General features: G+C 40.1%; 1 protein-coding gene across 1 annotated transcript; it reads right to left on the bottom strand.

The window, feature by feature from the left end:
- Positions 1-4,634: 4,634 nt before the first annotated feature.
- LOC104535247 (membrane transport protein XK-like) lies at positions 4,635-12,532 on the bottom strand (the record flags this gene model as incomplete). The annotated part of the gene is made up of 2 exons (XM_010184423.1): positions 4,635-6,116; positions 12,270-12,532. Coding segments are annotated over 2 exons (1,087 nt in total), but the record flags the coding sequence as incomplete, so codon positions are not given.
- Between the last annotated feature and the right edge of the window lie 8,298 nt (positions 12,533-20,830).

Genomic DNA, 20,830 nt, shown 5'->3' with positions numbered 1-20,830 from the left:
TCCCTAACGTTCTGTGATTCTGTGAATTTCACAACTGAAAGGCAAAATTTTCATACCTGAATACAAACACTCATCATTGCTGTAAAAATTAATTTCAGTAGAAAGATTTTCCTTATGACCCAAAAAAGGATAAAACTGTTATTTTTTTTCCAGGATATGAAGTTGTTGGTCATTCAAGGGAGAGATTCAGTAAGCTTTCACATTGTCATTTGGAAGCAATTATCTTTCAGTTTGACATTAGTTTTAGGGAGAATCTGAGACCCAACAGTTTTATTGTACTTATTTTTATTGGTCAGTAAAGAAATTACATAATACTAACACCTCTTACTTTTCAAGTCTTATGTCTCCAGTGAATCAAACTTACCATCTCTAATTACTATATATTCACGTTCTTGTGCTGATTCCTGAGTGACTAGAGGCAGTCACCTCAACTGCATTTCAAAATATACGATCATAAATATCCACTATGATGTCTGGCTTGCAAATATCTCAGTTCAAAATTCCCTTTTCTTTGGTACATACACCTTTCAAATTGGCAGGAAATAAACAGAAAATGGTTTATAGCTTTAGACTAGATATTATCAGTTGCTATGGGAAAAAACACAGGAACTACTGAGGAATTAGAAAAACATCCTCCTTTTTTTTTTTTAATTAGATCACAGTTTACCAACCCCAAGTATTCACCAATTCTGAGCCAGGCTGCAGACTGGCTAGCAAATAATAATTTTTTTTTAAAAAGGGTTCATTTTAGTTGTCATGCATTTTTCAAGTCTTAGAAAACCCTGTCTTTTTAAATAAGTTGTTCTGCAATCACTGGAACAATACAGAAAGTATTATGTGCTGTAGAGTCCATACTGCATCCTTTAAACTGGAGTGACTCCTATTACCGCCCATGACTTTATGATGCTCTCCTCCTCCTCCTCTTCTCTGTATCTCTTCATCCCCACAACTTCTAGTCCTCTTTCGTGCCAAGGGCAAGAGGCAGCAGGTACATGGCTCGTTGATTGATACACAGCTTTAAAACACCTAAAGTGTGCTGATTGCTTGGCTTGCTAAGACGTCAGCAAGAAGGTCCAAGTTTCAGCTCAAGCTGAAACGTTTCTTATCAGTAGCATCATTGTATCTGTTTGCATCCTTTCCTCCTGGGAGCTGATAGTCTTCACAAAGCTTGTATAAATCTGTTTTATTTCCTCAGATATCTGCCTCCAGAAAAATTTAGTTTTAGAGTACCCCATGAGTTTGATATGTATGGGGGAGAAGTGGGCTGACAGAGTGTGGTCATCTATGTTTTTCTTACGGAAATTATGTTGAAAACAGAAGTTATCAACATTGTGCCTTTATCTAAAATTTTTCATTAAGGTTTTAATCTACAGTTGTTTTAAAAAAAAATGCTGGCTATTCATTTAAAAATCATCCCTTGAAACTAAAAATAACATCTGTAAGAAAAGGTTAATTACTTTCTAAGTTCTAGGGAGTGCAGTGCTAACCAGCAGCTAATGGTGCCCATCACTACCAGGCCTTCTAAAATCCTTTCTCACTGTTCCTCATTTAAGTGATGTGCACACGTTGCAATTTGTTACAATGTAACTATTTACATTTAGATTTTAAAAATACATACATATTATATATATATATAAATTTACAGGCACTTAAACATGTTACAAAGCTTTTATGCATTCGTGTGCCTCCACAGTAGTCCTCAGTGTGGATATTACAGGCTATTCCGGAGGTCAGAGACAAGCACATGGTAAATCCAGATGAGCATCAAACAAGTGTGCAGGAAAAAGTTATGAGACCTTTATAAAGTAATGATTTCTTTCTGATTCCCAATGTAAGTTAATGAAATATTCTCACCCTGACAACAAATAACCTATAGTGATCTTGTTTTGTGTAACACTGGTCTCTTAAACTGCCTGCCTCTGACAAAATTTTCCGTGGAGACCCCAACCAGCTAAGCAGCACTGGAAGCACCGCTGGCTGGAGGTAAGGAACTCCCAAACCAATCAGAGACTATTCTTCTGTCAGGTCTCCTTGAAAACATTTCTTCTACTGCGTGGTAACAGATGACAGTGTGCTCTACAACCTTTACCTTGGATTTCTGAAAGCAGCAGACTAAGAACCAATACCAACACAACTTAAGGGATTGTTTAAACGTTTTAATTTGTGTTGTTTTACAAGTGTAAAAGAAAACCTATGGATCACATCTTGCATACTCTTACACGTGAATAATCCTTATTGAGCAATCCTTTGTGTGACTCAGGACTACTCAAGCGAGTACAGTTTTTAACAGCCCTATACCCTTCCATTGAACACATACACCTTTAACATTCACAGAGGAGACTAAAACTGCAGTAAACTCACAGCAAGAGATCAGTCATTCACACACGTACATCCTTCCTAACCGATACCATCCTCTCAGTGCAGCCACTGAGTGTACTGGTAACAACACTGTCTAGACTGTCATTATCCTGAGAAAAAAAACTGCCTCTCTTAGCATTATAGGACACTTTACAAAAATAAGCCTGTCCTTTAAAACACTGGTCTTAACAGAGTATCTGTGTCTCTATGACTCCCTCTCATACCCTCTTTCTATCAGCAATGCCAGCACATCTAGATCAAAACATACACAGAACAGCAGTTCTGTTGGTTAATCTCACTCCATGCTGTGGTGACATGAGGCACAGCAAAAGCAACAGCCCTCATATTCAGGGAGTGTTTAAACTGTATTTGGTTAGTCTGCACAACTAAGGCAAACCCATATGACAATAATATGACCCATACAATTTTTTTTTCTCTCACAACAGTGATTTAAATATTCAGTGCTCTATGCATGCACTTCAGGAGATTGGTATGAAAATAGGAAGTAATATGGCACACTCTAAAAATATGCATATACAGTAGTCTTCATCATTGGTATGGGAAGTTCCATGGTACTTACTGTGTATACACACTGGACTCCTGGCTGTGTAACTCCCCTACTGTTGACTTCACTGTAGCACAAGCATTTCACTGGCTGAGGTTTGTGAAGCTTCCACTGTTTCCAAATAGCAAAATCACAACAGTACTCTCACTAACAGTCCAAAAAGTCCAAAGTATGCCTTAAGGATCTGAGAGCTCTCTCTTTAGATATGAAGTACTTCTACATATGAAGCCACTTTTTTCCCAGAGACTAACATTTCAGAGCTAGATACATCTGTAGACAGGCAACAACCATAATTCCCTGATTATTGGTGAGTATCCAACTGTAAAGTCAGATATTCAGTTTTAGCTAAGAACACCTGAAAGTCTGGGTCTGTATGCTGAACTCTGCAGCTTTGGAAGAAAAGGTTACATTATCACTTGCTCCTTTAACTTACTACTGAAAAAAAAAAAAAAGAAATACTCTTCTACATCTAGAAAAGTATAGAGAAATACTATACTGTACTTCTACATACAGAAGTACAGAGAAATACTGCACTGTCTTCAAGGAGTCACTTCACTATTCTATACTCCTAAGAGAGAGAAATTAGAACTGAGACATTTCGTGTCTTCCCCAGATAAGTGAGATACATTCTCATGGTAAGCTCAGGCCAAAAATTCCCATTACCATCCACCAATAAATTTAATGAGATCTACAGACACATACCACACAGACCATAACTCCATTATAAAACTGAACTATGAAGACATTAATTTACAGTGCAGTAAAGAAAAAAATAAAAACAGCTTAGCTTTTTGCAGCACTGTATGTGACACATTTCATGATAAATGACCTTAGACACAAACTTCTTTACTTCTAATACAATGATGCTGATGTCATCCCTACTGAAGAATGTTACATCCTACAGGACGACAGGATAGAGGCTAAGCTTCGGATCCTAGGAGATGCTTGGAGACATGAATTACTTGTTTCCACTAGCAGCCATAATGTATAATACTCAGAAGAAATGCAAGGTGCCAAGCAAACAAAGTGCAAAAAGCTTTCACTTAATTTTCAAAAAGATAGTTTTTGTGTGTTTCTACTAAATTACTGGGTGCTCATCTGCTAAAGCTTTCTCAGCAACTTGAAAAATACAGAAACACTTTTATTTGTGGTGATATAGTGCATAGAAGAAAAAGTCAATGACTTCCGTTTCTTCTTTCAGATTTCAATCCTGGGATACTTGTGAGGTAAAGACGTTGGAGGGTTTTGAACTACTGTCATTAAACTAACCATAACATACCACAGTCTCAAAAAGAAGGACTCAGCTTCTCCTATCCTCACATAAAAAGTCACTGAGTTGCCTGCTTGGTGCAATGCCAACCCCATGACAATCAGGGTAGTGCTCATCTCTTTAACTTCAGCCATCTAAAAGGGAGAGGGATAGTAAAAACTAATTGTCAAGGCATCTGGTTAAATATCAGTAATAGGTCTCCAGAGAATGAATCACATCCACTGCCTTAGAGGACACTTTAAGATGGTTGAATTACTCCCTGTAATTACATGTCTCATGCTCCGGAGAGCACCTACATGACTAGTTCATACTGTCTGCCCAACTTCTAGAAATTTAAAGTTACATAAAGTGAACACCACCCTAATACCAGAACATCACAAATGAAGTATTAGATAAATGATAATGTCAGAAAAATTAGCTATTCCAGAACACCACAACTGATGTGTTACATTTATTTCCCTTACTATCAAGCAGCAAATATGAAGGATAAAACAGTGCAAAGCCAATAACCCCTCTGTCCATTCTCACTAACAGTCACATTTCAGTATCAGTGCTGGCTAACTGGCTGTTTCTTGGCAACCTAGACTACAGTGCATTGCAGAAGTCCAATTCTTATACCACAGAGAGAAGTATGATCTTATTACATGGATTAGAGTATAAAAAAGTTGGCAATTTGATCAAAGCAGACCACAGGTCTATGCTCTGTTTCCATGCTAGGGTGGCATGCCATAATGACATCCTATCTGAAATAAAATGCATTTCCTCCCATCCTCAGATTTCCTGAGTAAAATGAGCATCAGGTCAGTTTTTGAAGGATGTCTCCTATAATGATTTCAAAATAAGCATGTGATAATAAACCTATGTGCAAAAAACCTCTGAAATAGAAGTCTACAAACAATGATTGCTCTCTGTACACAAACACCCACAGATACACATACTCATACACTAAGTTTTCCACAAAGGTTGTCTTGTCAGTCATCATGCAGTGCTACACCTGCAAGAAAGAAACCCCATCCACAAGACACAATGTCCAAGATATCAAACATTCCCGGGAGGTGATCTGCCACCTTCCAAAGGCACCTACTTGCTTCCAGTTGTATTAGGCGTTGCAAGAAGCACTTTGATGAGGATTCCCCTTTTGAGAATCTATTGTCTTGCTACTGCTCCATGCTTCATCAGTATTTTCAGATTTCACCTCTGCCTTGTCTGTCAGTACAGTGGATTTGGGAGGCTCGCAAATAAAGCAAAGGAACTTGAAACAGGACAACAAGCCTTCAGAAATGCTGGATGAGAAAAGCTTTTTGCATGGGTGGCAGAACTGGTAGAACACCAACATGAAGAGGACAGCCATGCAGTAACCTATCAGGAGCTGCAAGACCAATAACGGGGCGCAGACATACAGATAGATATCAGTCTTATAGATGTACCACATCAGCAGGAGGAATGCATTCTCAATGAATCGCAGCATGTAATACACAGTCAGGCGGTACCAATTTTGGGATTTGTTAATTAAGTCGGGATCATTGAGCTTCACCTGTACTGCCGACCAGCAGAACATGTTAATGCCAGCGTACAGGAAGGTGAGAAGGCACAAAACGATGGTAGTACCAACCCTGCTCAATGCCTTCTCTATGTTCTCGGGAAATGGGGACTTACTGTGCCAGAAGAGAATCCACGGGTAGAAGAAAAAACCAAAGAAATTCACGAGCACAACAGGGAGAATCCAGATTTGAAGGACTGAACTGAAAAGGACCAACACCGTAACTCGCGTAGCAATCTCAAAGCTTCTCCACATGAATATGCAGAGGTAGGCAGCTGGTTTCACGCTGACATCATAATCATCATACTTAATCTTAATAGCTAGGATGTTGCAGCGTAAGGCGCCATACACAATTGACAGGAGAGAAAGGACCATACAAGTACCTACAAAGAGAAAAGAAATCAGGGCCTTCAGTTTAGCAGAAGTTAAAGACATTGCATCAGAGTAGTGCAAAGATGTAGTTGTCTTCACAGCACTCCTGGGGATTCCCAGAAGAGTGAAATGACAAAAAAAACCCAAACATAAAACCAACCAAACAACACATTCCTCATCTGCACTTCTGGGTTCTTACTCTAACCCTACCTCCTATTTTGGTCCCTATTTATTATTTTTTCAAGTAGCTAGAAAGACAAAATAGCACTTAACAGTCTTGAGTGTCTCTCCCTCCTCCCCTTGCCCAGGGCTGTTCATACATACACTGTCTTTGGTAATTAAACAGCTCAACCATAATAGCATCCAAGCTGCTCTCAAACTCCCACAGTACTCCACAAGGCACAGGGGTGCTACTACCCCTCTGTATGGATGAAGAGCTGTGAAACAGAAGCTGAAATTTTGGACTTACTTGGGCATGCAGACACCTCATTTCTTGTGAAGTTCCATGTTGGAGAAAATTGACTAAGCTCACAAAAGTGTTCTGAGACAGAGTTCAAAACTGAAAGTCAAAGTAATTTAAAGCCAGAACCATCTGCAATTTTTCTGCCTGTATAGACAGAGATTTGCTCACCTGTCTACACTGTTTTCTTATACGTGTTTTCCTTATACACATCTATATCATGCATTTAAAAACACCACTTCTTTTAAAAATGTCTTTAAATTCAGATCAACTTTCAGTGTTTCCCATCTACCTAGAATCCCTTAAGTGAAGATTTCACAGCATTTAAATTCTGCAGAAAGTGAAAGCAGAGGCCAGTTGTTACCTGGCTTCCCCTCTAGAAGCAGCAGGGAAAAGCTTTCTGGCACTGCAGGAGAGAGTCTTGTCTTGCTTCCTTAAGTAGATACCAAAGTATAAGAACTCTGGATGCATAGAATAAGCATTCATAGAGAAGTACCGTGATGTTTAGAAACGCTAACTACTCAGTTTTGTTAGCATTTGCACATTTCTTCACAATGTTTACCAGCATGCTGAAAGGCTGATTTAGGGGACTAATTCTAGTCACCCCCAACTGATACTTTTAGTTTCAATCTTAGCATTTTGTCCATGCAAGGAACACTTCAGAAGCAAATGAGTGAAGCACAGTAAAGTTTATTTGGTTGTTTCTTTTAGAGTTTCCATGAAACTAAGCAAGCTAACTTGTCATGCTACAGGGCAATATATTCCATCAGATTAAAAAAATAATCAGATTTGGGAATTCTTGATTATGTCAATTACTTTTGCAGCGGTTAGCAACCAGTGCTTTCCGCAGCCTTCAATTGATTTATAAGTAAATATCCTACAAATGAACTGGATTCCCTGCTTTGCTGTAGCTACATAGCCACGAATATAATTTTTTCTGGTTATTTATTAATTTCTGAGCATGACTTTGAAAGAAACAAGCATATTTTAGATATCTAAAAACTTCCTAACAGGATTTTCTCTATCATAGCTAACCTCTACTTTAGCTAACCTCTCTTCCACTCTGATCCTCAATCACCTCTGAATTACTTTGGAAAATAATTAATTAATCTTTTCTATCTAATTTTCCAATAGAATTTAGTAAGCTGGAAAACAATTGCCATTTTATATGATGATTTTGTACATGCCAGTTTGGTGGTGCATATTTTAATAAGTGTTTTTAAACATCTTTCTTACAGCACTGTACTCGACCTGAGAATTTTTAAACATGGTATCTTAGAAAAACACCGCCTGAAAGCAGAAGAGCAAATGGGTGCAGTCAAGAATACCGCTTGATATCCTGTGGCTCTTTACAAAAATCTTTCCTGTAGTCTTGAGTCAGCTCTAGAATTGTGAAAGAACAAATAACTTCCAATTAATGAAGCAAAAAAAATGTTTTCAGAGTTAAAGAAACAAAAAAGGCTATCCACTGGGGGCAGGGTGCTGCTATCCTGAAACTCTGCTTGCTCTCTGCTTTGATAAGCTGAGACATTCATCTTATTATCCCATTTTAATTAAAGGGATTCTATCTTAATCTCAAGCTTGTCTTAAAAACTCAAGTTTTCGAAAGAGGCATTTCTCCATTGACAGAAACCAGGTCATGCTGACAGTAGTCCAGTCCTGCTCCTTTCCCAAAGCTCAGTACTGCCACCAAACCTTCACTCAAACATCACTTTTAAGTCTGAGAAAGATGGTTTGAAGCAACCACAAAGGGAAATGTGGGAGGGTAATGTTATTGTTGCTTTTACTTATCCTGAGCTGGCAATGAAGCAAAAACTTAAAAGGCAAAGTACCAACCCCTGGAATAGTCCCAAATCTCCTAACAGTCCTCATGAAGGTGGCATCTCTCTCCATCCTGCCTACTGCCAGAAGGCTGTACTTCTCTTACAAATCAGAGGTGCACATTCGCAAAGTCATTCAGAGAGGCAGTTTTACTTTGTTGGGTTTTTTTTATTATGCCTCAAGTCTTTTAAAGACCTGGGCTTTCTCACTTCAGAAATTTCTAAGAAAGTGAATTCTGCTCTAGATGAGCTACATCACAAATACCTACTCTACTGAAATCTTACACTCAGCTGAAGAATTGCAAGTTGTCTATTATATATATTATAGTTTTCTAAAAAGATAATCAGAACCCTTGAAAAAATAAGGGCACTTATTTTGTTACTTTGGGCAAAACACGAAATATTTTTTTGCCTCAAGACATGATTTTAACACTTAAAAACATCTATTAATACTCAAAAAGTACTCAAAGTATGGTGTTCAAACAATAAGAAAAGTATTCTGTGGTCAGAGCTTAATGAGTTGAGAGAAAGCAACTGTAGAAGCATCTTAAGATATCTGGTAAGACCACCTACAAAGCACAGCTCATAAACATTAGGAAAGTGACACCGCAAACACCAGCAAGTAAAAAAAAAAGTAAAAATCACAAACCCAAAGCTTCTGTTCTTGTAGATGGCAGTCACTGTTACAAATTTTCATTTAAAAATAAAAACGAAAAACAAACCAACCCCCCAAACAAACAAACAAAACCAAAACCAAACAAAACAACCTACCTTTTTCAGCAGAATAATTTTATTTTTAAATAGTATGAAATCTGCCTTTTGAGATTATTTTGTCATTGTAAGGAACACTTAAAAAGCTGCACACTGAGAACTGGCCCTTTTTCAACAGTAAGGGGTCAAGTTGCACATCCCTCATCTCCAGATACCTGTTTTTGTCATTAGTGCTAACTCAGGTCTTTTTGGCACCTCCTGGCCTTGTGCTTCTGCAGGTGGTTCTACCCACGTGAAGAGGTGCTGATAGCTGCCCAGCAGTTGGTAAATGGACCTGAGCCTGATGTCAGTCAGGCTTCGAAGCAAGGTTAGAGCTGGCTCCAAGACAATGCACGATACTGACAGATGCTGAAGCATTTAGTACAGGGTGACACCCAAATGTGCATCCTTCAGCATATGTTCTGGGAGTGGCAATTACAAAGTCAGATTGGGCATCTGTACAGTAACACATTAGGAACTCCTTCTCAGTTACGCTGTAACCAAAGAAAGAGCCAAATGTCTAGACCTAGGACTCAGACTAGGCTATTACATGTGCGTGTCCAACCTTGCAATTCATCCAACAACATTTCTACATATTTCATGCTAAGCAGTCACCATTGTCTTTCATCACTAGCCTAGAGGCTTTGTCCTGTTTTTGCAACTCTCTTTAGTTCTCTTGATCTTACATTCTTGGCAAACAGTGAAATGACAATTTCAGAGAATTCCAGACACTGGCAAGAATCTGATCATTCAGAAGAAAACATCCAAAGAAAATAATGAATGCCACGAAATACACAAGAAAGATGCAGCATGGCTCTGGTTGACAAAGGGCTAGACAAGGATGCATGCTCTTTTCAGAACTGTTCAATTCAGTATTAGAAGCAATAATGTTCAAACAGTTCTGAAAGGGACAAATGTAGCCTGATGGTAAACAGCTTCAGGTTCACAGGTGATATTGACCAAGCAGAGTTTACAGAGAAAAACAGACAGGGTAGTGTAGGAATCCAGAAAAATAAAAGACTGCTGTGGAGACAAGAAAAAAAATGTGGAAATCAAAATACAAGATGGCAACAGTGATAATTATAATGGAGACAAATGGAAAAGAGCATGCACTTTGGAAGACAAGTGTCAAAGAATAGGGAAATTGAAGACATCTTAAGTGCGGAAGAAGAGCTGGACTGGCTGTTAAAATACTTGGGCAATATTTCTGAATCAACAGGTTGAAGTCATGTCCCTATACATGAGAATCCCCACGTACACATAACTGACAACAAGCTGAAGCCGTGTTATGCATCATTCCTGTTTACTTTGGAGGCTGAATAATACTGACGGACAAAAGGTTCCACTGCAGAAATAAGCTGGCTAAAGAGATCCCAGAAAGTTTCAATATTTCAGAAGGTTAAATACATACAAGAGGAATATGGCTGGGACTCTGTTTTTCAGATTAATGAGCTCTAATAGACATTGCCATTGTTCCTAAATCGATGATTAAGAAAGAAAGAACAAAAAAAACCCCAAACAAAACCAAAAAACACTTTTGTTTTTTCTTTTAATTTCTATAATTTAGAATTACACCTGCTATGGAGATAGCTCCTGGAAGACAAGAGATGACTACAGCATTTGCTAGTGGGTTAGCTTTGCTCCCTGGTGAGCCAGCTTATCTCTGGATGTTTAACTTCACCCACAGAAGGTCACTTATCAGTCTGCGATTCAGAATTTCTCTCAGCAGAGCCTGATAAAAGTCAGAAGTAACAGGACATTACAAATCATTATTAAATATTAAATTCTCTAATCATCTGGAACATAGAGCTTCTCCTTGACAATCATGACCAGTAAGGTCAACACCAGTAATAGAAGAAATACAATAAAAAGGTGACCTTCCTCAAGCAAATGCCATCTGCAGTGAAGTGATTGGAAATTTTGCTAATTGCACCACTCAACAAAGGATTCAGCTGCTTTGTTCTCATCCCATGTCACAGATGCCATGGTTATTTAAACAGCCTACCTTAGCCGTGAAGTACTCAGAAACTGTCACGAGCAATGTCTTTCAAGTAAGTTGAAAGACCTTAAACAAACAGCAAGACCTCAGTCGGTTGTAATATCCTTATGTGCTGACTTGGCTTTTCGTATACTGAAGTTTCCCATTCTCTGAGTTGGGGGGAGAACCCTGATGTTATTTATCATAAAGGTTTCTCCAAAAATCTTAGTTCCTTACCTTGGTACACTGCCGACCATGGCACCAGAACTGAAGAAAGCATTCAGATTCGTAACATGTCACCCTAACCTCAGCCTCCCTAGCTGTGAAGCTGATAAAGATCCTTGGCCTCTAAAGGCTTCAGAGACAAAACAAGGGCTATTCTGCATTTCAGTGGAAATACACCTCCAGTTCACACAGGTGCCAAAGTCCTTCTTTCTTACACTGAAAAGCTGGGTGTTTTACAACCAGCTGGAGTAGGTTCTTCATTTAGCAGCCAGCCAGCAAATCAAGATTTATTTTTTCAAGGAGCTGGAGCACATCATGGAACAAGATGCAGAGTCCCATGATAAGAGAGATGTGTCTTGGTAAGTCTATGTGGTGCAGCACTGCTTGGTGAAGACTTAGTAGCCTGGGTCCGCAGATGAGATAGCCACATTTGCATACCAGCTTACTGAGTCCTGCCTTCTGATTCCAAATTCAGTCTGGCATAAGTAAAGACAGTTGACATCCTCAGTCCATATTTGAAACTGTATTCCAGAAAGTACACCTTCCTTAAGGCAGCATGGCAAAACACGCTCTGCACTGTACCCCAAGGAATTTTCCAGAATGTTTGCTCAAAAACCAAAATGGAACAGAGGTAATTTTTTTGCTCTTTTGAAGACAGCTTAATCCCTCCAGCTGCCTCCTTTTCATGCCATTATGACCACTTATCAAATTAATGTTTTTACAGCAACCCAAGTATGCTACAGGAAGCATCATAACCTAAAACATGATGGTAAAGATAAACTTGAGAGCAACATCACCATCAAAAGCCATCAGGGAGATGAAACCCATTGCTTTATATTTGGTTCTTGCCCAGGGCAGCTACACCTGACTACTGACCCTTCTCCTCTCCCTCCCACCAAAATACAGAGGTGATAACAGCCGCTCTACCTACTTCTGGCAGCCGTGATCTCCTGCTGCAGAACACAGATGTAAAGCTGGAGTGTGAGCTGGGGCGCTGAGCCGAGGAACGCCTGGATCACCGATGCCCTGCTGAATGCAGACCTGTGCGTACACAGCTTGCCTTCAGCCTGGCCCACTTCTTTCTCGACTTCTTCCGAGTACCCATCCTTGGGCATCTGCCTCTTTTTCGTGATGCTGACATAGGGCTCTTCAACTCTGCCAGCACGGAAGTAAATGTAAAAGACTTCCACACACCTAGAAGCAAATCAGTAAACAGAGTCACAGAAAAAAGTGAAGGAAAAGCATAGGACTTCCCACTCCTTAGTATTTTAAGTCATAACATACTGAGTCATTTGCTCACAGAACAAAGCCTATACACTTTCTCCTCTTTGTAAATCTGGAATATGACAGACTTCACCCTTTAATACATGAACTACATGCACCTAGAGGGCAAGAATCTGGCAGTGCCCTTTAGGCAGACAGAGGATTTGGCTCAGTAATTTCCTATGAGCTGCCCTTACTCTCTGCTGTCCTATTAAAGTCCTTAAGCTACTCATTCACTGCAATGTTCACAGGTTCCCAAACCAGGACCCAGGTTGGAAGAGTTTCTTCAGATTCTCACATCTTTCTCTTGATGTTATCTGTGCATCTGTGACATGGTGATAAAACCACCTCTCATAACTTTGCCTTAAACAATCTCGAGACATTGGAGAGAAGCTCAGGGTATGTGCAGGTGCACACACCTCAAACAGTTGCTCCCTAGTCTTTGTTTTACCAAGCAATGGTCCTAAAACACAACTAACAGGCCACAGCAGCAATAACGACAAAGAGCAGTTTAGAGCTTCACAACTCTGGATATTAACATTTTTTAAAAGACACAGAAATAGGAGCTTTACTCCTTACATTTGCTTACATTTATTAAGCTGTTTAAGGAATATTAAACACAATCTTGCAAAAAAAAAATTCTAAATAAAAGTATGCAGTGTTTCTAGTTGCTGCAGCTCTCTGTACTTTAAACACAGGCGAACCAAATCCTCTTGTCTATGTAGGCCTAACTTACCACAGACTAACTTACAAAGAAAAAGGCAATACCAGCACATACATTTCTATTCATAAATTACATACTGTTGTAATACACACTGCCTCTACCCATGCACAGAGAATAATCCACATGTTTAGGAGAGAATGGAAAAGGGCTAGAGAGGTTAGCAGAACCAAATACTGTAGCAATGAGGACAAGTTGGCTTCTTCAGTATTAAAGATAATACACCCTCAGACTGTTCTGAAACTTCTTTCCAATGTTTATTTCTAGTTCAGCAAAAACTTTAGAAAAAGTATTCTAAGAGAGTTGCTTGGGTACGAATGTGTCAAGGGTGGGCTTGGGCATCAAGCAGGACCCAAAAAAAATGGGAAAACAGTCAACTTTGTCTGGGAAGTGGTAACAAGCAAAGATCTACTGTGATACAGATGAAAACACAAGCTGAGGGAGAAGGGAAGGGAAAGAAACACTGTTTCATAGAATCATAGAATGGTTTGGGTTGGAAGGGACCTTAAAGCTCATCCAGTCCAACCCCCTGCCACAGGCAGGGACACCTCCCACCAGACCAGGTTGTCCAAAGCCCCATCCAGCCTGGCCTTGAACACTTCCAGGGAGGGGGCATCCACAACTTCCCTGGGTAACCTCTTCCAGTCTCTCACTGCCCTCACAGTAAAGAATTTCCTCCTAGTATCTAGTCTAAATCTACCCTTTTCCAGTTTAAAACCATTCCCCCTTGTTCTATTGCTACCTGCCCTTGTAAAAAGTCCCTCCCCAGCTTTTCTGTAGGACCCCATTCCTCAGGGTCCTAAAAATACATGTCCTGCTGTGGAGGAATACATGTACAGCAGGACCATTAAGGGTAAATGGCATTGACTACTGAAAAATAACCCCTCCCAAAAGCCCAAACCCAGTGCAGACACAACCTGTTTTCTCTTTTATGCCTAACACTGGTATGGGCTTCCTAGAAGAAAAACAATTGTAGTGTGAGCAACAGGACTGGTTGAGGGCTTGCTTCCAGTCCACAGGAAAACTCGGGGGAGCGAAACCCGCACTGCGAGGGTGACCTGTGGGACCAGCTCTGGTCACATCTCCTCCCATGGCCTGGCACACATTGTATCATCATCTTCTGTAAGTGTCATCCTCTGATGAGGATGTCTTCTTTCCTTCCATAGTGCCCGCTGGGGTTCATCTCCTCTACCTCATTGCCTCTGTACGTAATACTTGGTGGAATGCAGCATCTCGGAGTCTCTGACAGGTCCCATCTGGCCAGTGAGTTTACGTATAAATACAGCTTATCTTCTATTTAAAAGTATCTCACAATCACAAAGCACAGAGCTATGCCTGTCTGAGACTATGAATTCCCGTTTCCTTCTCAGCTTGATTTTTTCAACAATTGCCAAGTCAGAGTCTAAACACAGCCTTTGAGGAAAGATCACAGACTGAACTGTAAAGCAGAACTGACAGAAATTCAAATAAAAGCATACTGATTTTTGTTTCAATAAACTTGATTTCATTTTTTCCCCTAACTGGACCACTAGCAAGTTTCACTTGTTCTATACAGAGAGCAGTTTTAGGATCACGTAGTACTATCCTTGATTCACTAGGCTTAAGCTACTATTATCACTACTAAAGCTCTTTGAAGCACCTGGTGTGCTGGAGGCTCCATTCACAGTGGCAACTCTCTGTTTTCGCCTTGTTAATCTTTTCAGCCCTTGCCAGTCTTGTTCCATGTCAAAGAATCCACACAGCCAAAAATAAAGTGTGAAAAATCAATAAAGCTTATGAAGCCAACAGAGACTCTGAAACCAACAAATTGATTTTATTCCAAAAGAAAAGATCTCAGAACATTTTTGTCTCACTTAGTATTCACAGCCATCTATTCACCCTGAGTTGAGGGCAAGTCTGAAGCTATTACGGAAAATAAGATCTCAGCATCAGCCTCTGAACTCTTGCCACATGCAATCAGAAGCAGATAGAGTCTAGGGACCCATCTAACAAATATGCAGTAATCCCATAAAAGAGATTATAAGATTCAAAAGACTACTGACTATAGCAAATATTATAATCAACAATATGTTGGGCTTTGGAGCAAGCACTTGATTTGTATTTATTAGTTAAGTATTACGTAGCAGTATATTGTGATGGGAAATTTTATGTCCATATAGAAACGCAAACACAATGTGAAATGAATGGTCTGATGAGCAAACCTTAGGACCAAAGAAGACTTTTACAAGTACAACAGAGTAATAAAAATGGTATGTGCAAGCACTGAGATTACATCAGTAATGATGCCCATCTTCTTCCAAGCCCTGCCCATCCCATGCAATAGTGTCTCTGGAGGTCCTGCCTTCTGGGGCCAATAACAAACACACTGAAGACTCTAACTGGTGCCACTGCACAAGGAACTGCTTCAAACAGGAGGAGACTGGCAGCTAATACACTAAAACAAAAAAAATCTAAATGTTTAATTAATAAAACGCAAGAGAGGCACAGACACTTGAAGAACCACCCAAGTGAGAAGTGTTCAGAACAGCGATGAATAATCAATTTGGATCACATACCTGTGTCATATTATGACTTTGTCTATGAAGTGCATTCGGAAAAGCTGTCAGGTTGTCTTTAAATGAACCAGCCTTTTTTAGTATGAAACACAACTAAAAGACAACGCAACAAGATGAATGCCTCAAGCCAGTTTTCCTCCATGGTTACAAACTCTGCTACAGGATAGGAGACTCACCAGAAGCCCCAGTTGCTCATTGCTGCTCTGGAGGAACAACAATGGGAGGTCCCATCTCCTGCAATGCTGGGATGCTTAGGGCCCTTTCAACAGATCCTCACATGGCATCAGCAGCAGAAGGCATACAGCTGGCCAGTTCCACTGCGTGCAAAGCAATGACAGTTGCAGTATGGGATCTGAAGGAACTAAAATTACTTTGAAGAAAAGAAAAAGGTCAGATGTACTCTCTACAGTGAAAGTTAAAAGGTAAGAAAAAGATGGTTTGCTTCCTCCCCTGCTGCCAAATCTTGGCAGAGAAAAAGAGATGTACTTTTTCAAGGATCCTGATGGTGCCTACAAAGAGTGATTCAGCAGCAACACATTCGTCTTCTGCACAGCCAGTGGGAGGAATAATCCTATCATTATACGCCTGCTGAGAGCAAGCACCTCATTCCCTCTTTTAATGATGGATGTGTGGGATTTAAATACAGGCAAAATAATGGTGATGTGAAGAGGGAGAAGTCAATGAAAACAGGGGACTTCCCACAGCCAACATGCGCTCCAAGAGCAAACGTCTATTGGAGAGACCTATTCACACATGCCCACTGCAAATGCACAAGCAGGTTTCTCTGATTACTCCATTTTCAATAACTCCTTTTCTTTAGAGAAGTGTGCAAAAGACTTATCAGTCTTGGAGATTTACTTACCTCTGTCAGACAAAGATTTGTTCCTCACTCATTGTTCTACCTTCCATCTGCACTGACTTTCTGCTCATCGCATCTTGGACACCTAACACATCTGCTCAAGAATAAAGAAAGAAAGAAAGAAAAAAGAAAACAAAGAGCCTGAAGAGGGTCTAGGCATATTCTTCCCATCTGTGAATGAGGGAGATGCATCAACAGTTGTAAAGTTTAGAGCTAGCAGAATCTCCTACTGTAAGGTCTGCCAATGGAAGTACAACAATGAAGAGAGGCTTTTAGGCCTGTGCTATTCTGAACTATAAAGCAGGTCACTGAGAAAGAGAGACTACCCACAAGGGACAACACTTCTGCACAACACGACTGAAGCACTTTCTGCAACATTATAGCTTATTGGATTTCAAACTGCAGAATTAGGTGCCTAAAACATTAATGATTCTGAAAATTTCCGCATATGTGTGTTTTGGTTTTGGTTGGGGTTTTTTTTTGACCTTTTTACTTGCTGGTGGGTTTTCTGTTTGTAGTTGTTTTTTTTTTTCTTTACTTCCTTCATCAAACAGAATCTAACTTGGATTGTAACAGCAGCTCCTCTGGCAGTTTGATGCAAACTTCCTACTGCATCTGCTTTGCTGCTGTCTACACGGTACATAGACACATGTAATCGTTTCTCCATATGCCCTGAGAAACAAAGCCTGCTCCCATTAAAAAAAAGAGTCTATTGTTTATATTCTTGTCCTGTTAAAAGCTGAGGAAAGCAGTCATTAGTCTTCTATATAGGGACCTGTTATAGTTTCTTTGGATTTTTTTCACGAGAGAAGTTCATCATTCAGCAGAGACATCTCCTAAATGCACATTCGTCGTAAGGAAGAGAATATAGGTCCTCACTCAGCTAATGGAGTACGAGAGACCATAGTTTCAAAGACAGCAGTGGTCACTCAGGTTTCCTCTCCACAAAGCTGGTATCAGAAGGAAGCACTGCCAAGCTCACACCACTCCCTTCTGAATATGCCACTTCAGTAAATCTGATAGTAAGGAACCCAGCAGATGTATGGTACCATACCACCCACACCCACTGCTCCTGACTGTAAGCCCCGACTGTTCAAGTCAGTTTGTTGGAAATCTGAACACCTCATTTCAGCTCCTGACATTGCACGCAGAACAGAAAAGGGCAAACAAATTAACAGGGGTTTCTCTGGCACCCCTCATGAAGAGTTATTTGCACTTGGAACAAAACCCTAAGTGCGGAGCAGTACGCTAGCAAAAACACATCCAGTTATTATTTATTGGAATTGTAGCAGTACCTAACATCACAAGACCATCTCAGTGGTACAGGTGCTGTCCAAATGAACAGGAAACAAAGGGACAGTCCTTGGCTCAGGAGCCAAAAACCTCATCATAGTCTTCTGTATAGAAAATAAAAACATATTAAATCTCTCATTGACATTGGCTATCGTTTTAAGTCAATTTTTGTGTAGTAAGTTACTTTGTGGTAAAAGAATGTCCTTTAATAGAAAAAAAAGTATCCAAATACATTTGCTAAGCACCCAGACAAATCAGTGCGGTCACAAGGAATGAAATGCTGCAGGAATCCCCCACTGTGCCCAGAAACCTGCAGTCACTTTGTTCCAGCCAATTCTCCGCATAGTCTCTGGCATATTGACATCCCAAGGATCAGAGCCAGGCCACTGACGGGGTGAGGATTTTATTCTACAAATTGCTCCAAATTTATAGATAAGCTCTTAGGGAGTGGGAGAAGGAATTTAAAAAAGGGTGCATTAAAAGTACTCTCCCAGTACAGCAAAAGTCCTCTCCAGGAAGAGGGATGCTTCCTAATTTTAGTGCTTCCAGTGGCAGCAGCAGGACAGCGAGTGCCTCCCGAACAGGTGGCGTGTGGGTGTTTGGGGAAGGTAGTGGTATGCAAGAAGGTTTTATAAGAGACTGTACCTTTCTCCCTGTCATGCAGAGGATTCAAAATAGGCTGGATCATTTGGCTTGCAAAGCTGAATACCCTCCTTCCCAGCCAAGATATTTCCAAACCATTCCCCAAAATTTAAACTTAACTTTTTAAGGGAAAAAAGAAGAGGGGAAAAATGTCTAGCTTTTAAGATGATGAAGAAAACTCACATAACACACATGGGCTCTCTGCAAACCAGTGCACTGGTACTTCAGTATTCGAGGCTGAACAGAGAAATACTATCCTGTATCATGCCACAAATCCAACAGAGACAGTTCAAAAGCTAGTGTTAGCTTTCTTAAAGCCAGCCAAAGCAGTCTGCCCTCTGTTGAAGCATGCCTCTCATACAGCGAAATCTCTTTAACATTTCATTCTGTCGCCCCAAGCGGACAGAGCCTGGGGCAGCTCTACTGTCTGTGTGTCCTATTTGACCTCATTTGACTCAGCACTCCTTCAAAGGCCCCGGGCTGTGCCACTGAGATGTAAGAGAGACCAAACAGAGGGGATGGAGTGAGGCTTTGTAGTGGGGAAGCAGATGACAACAGCAGCGGGACTCTCTGGTGCAAAGGAGCAGAGGTTTGCCTAAAAGGATGGGACAAAATGGTCCTTTCCAGCTTGCAATGGTTAAAGCCATAGTGAAATGATGACACAGCCAAATAATAGTTTGCCTTCTAGCTGTCACCTCAGACTTGTGTTTATTCCAGTCCATACAAGACAGAAAGCCTCCCTACGCAAAGTAGGTATTTCATGTGTCAAAAAACACTTCTGCTTTTACAGTGCAGATCTATACCTGATAAGAAGTGATCCGCTTCCTCTTCTGAAAGATACAGCAAAGTTTAGCAGCAGTGGACAGGAGGCAAAACATAGAAGAAAATGCCTTTAATTGTCTCAGACTGATCAGTTTGCCTTCCCACACTTCTGTACTGTAGCCTACAAATAGACACATTTCCCTGAATCTAAAGAGAGGTTGTTTTCTATGAAAGTCTTCCTCTTGATTTGTAGAGTCCTTCCAGCCTTTAGCAGGAAACAAGTTTTTCCAGGTGGCATGAATGTTCCACCCTAAAGAATGAAATTAATCCCTTAGTAATTAAAATTACAGTTATCCAGGCTCTAGAGAGAGGTTAACTTGTGCATCACTTCATACTGCCTTAATGATGCCATGGGGATTGTGGCACAGGCACATGGTAACGCTTCCAGAACATCTTCAAACCTCCTGGAAATGCTAAGTTAAAAAGTATTTGAGAAAGGCAGACGTGCAGGGTCGGTGACACACTTGTACACTGCAGCATCACGGAGAGGAGAGGGCTTCTGTATGCCCACTAGTTTTTCAGCAGCTACTGCATGTGGGAGCTCGCCAACATAGCAGAAAATGTCTTCTGTGTAAGATGAGACTCCTGTTGTAAACAGATAAGCTTGATGTTGAGAAAGAAACAGAAAGTGAAATCATGCTTGGTAGTTAAGGTTGAAGCAAAAGTCTATGTCTCTTCCAGAGAATTAGAAAGAAAAGCCTCTACTTTGTTGTTGTTGCTTATATCCTTTGTTTGCTTCTTCCCATCTTGCAGCTTGACATGAAATTCTTTCTTTGTCTGACCTCAGGAAACTGATTTAGAATGACAAAAGTCATGAACATAATTTTTATTTTGCTAGTTGCTTTCTCTTTTGTTCCACTCTTATTTTCCAGAGAACATGGAAATATTTTGTCCTTGTCTTTTAGAAAATCAGAGCTCTTCAAGAACCTAACTGCTAAACTGTAACTTAAATCATAACTTAAATCTCTTTAAAATAGTAACAAGAAAAACCCTAAAACCTAGCCATGGTTACAGAGGAATTCAATGTTTCTGTGAAGTGCAAGATGTTCCGTAACATCCAAACTGTTCGCCCTTATTAGTGTGAGTAAATCTTCCTTTTCCACACTATCCAGGAATCTCAAAAAGTCGGGGATACTTCTTCTGACCTCTAATATAAAGATACTATATTTATTTCCCTTTCTTTTTAAAAAAAGGGATTTGAATGTAAATTTAAAATGAAAGCCCCCATCAAACATTTTACCATGCACCATCTCTGTAACTTTTCATCTACCTGGGTGTTCTTCTTTAAGGACATTTTCAGTCAGAAGTTGAACTGAAGTTCAAGACTCTCCAAAGCA

Source organism: Mesitornis unicolor, unplaced genomic scaffold, assembly GCF_000695765.1.
Source record: "Mesitornis unicolor isolate BGI_N332 unplaced genomic scaffold, ASM69576v1 scaffold45495, whole genome shotgun sequence".
NCBI lineage: Eukaryota > Metazoa > Chordata > Aves > Mesitornithiformes > Mesitornithidae > Mesitornis > Mesitornis unicolor.
Note: the sequence above shows the minus strand (reverse complement) of the source record. Positions and strands in the feature narration are given on the sequence as shown.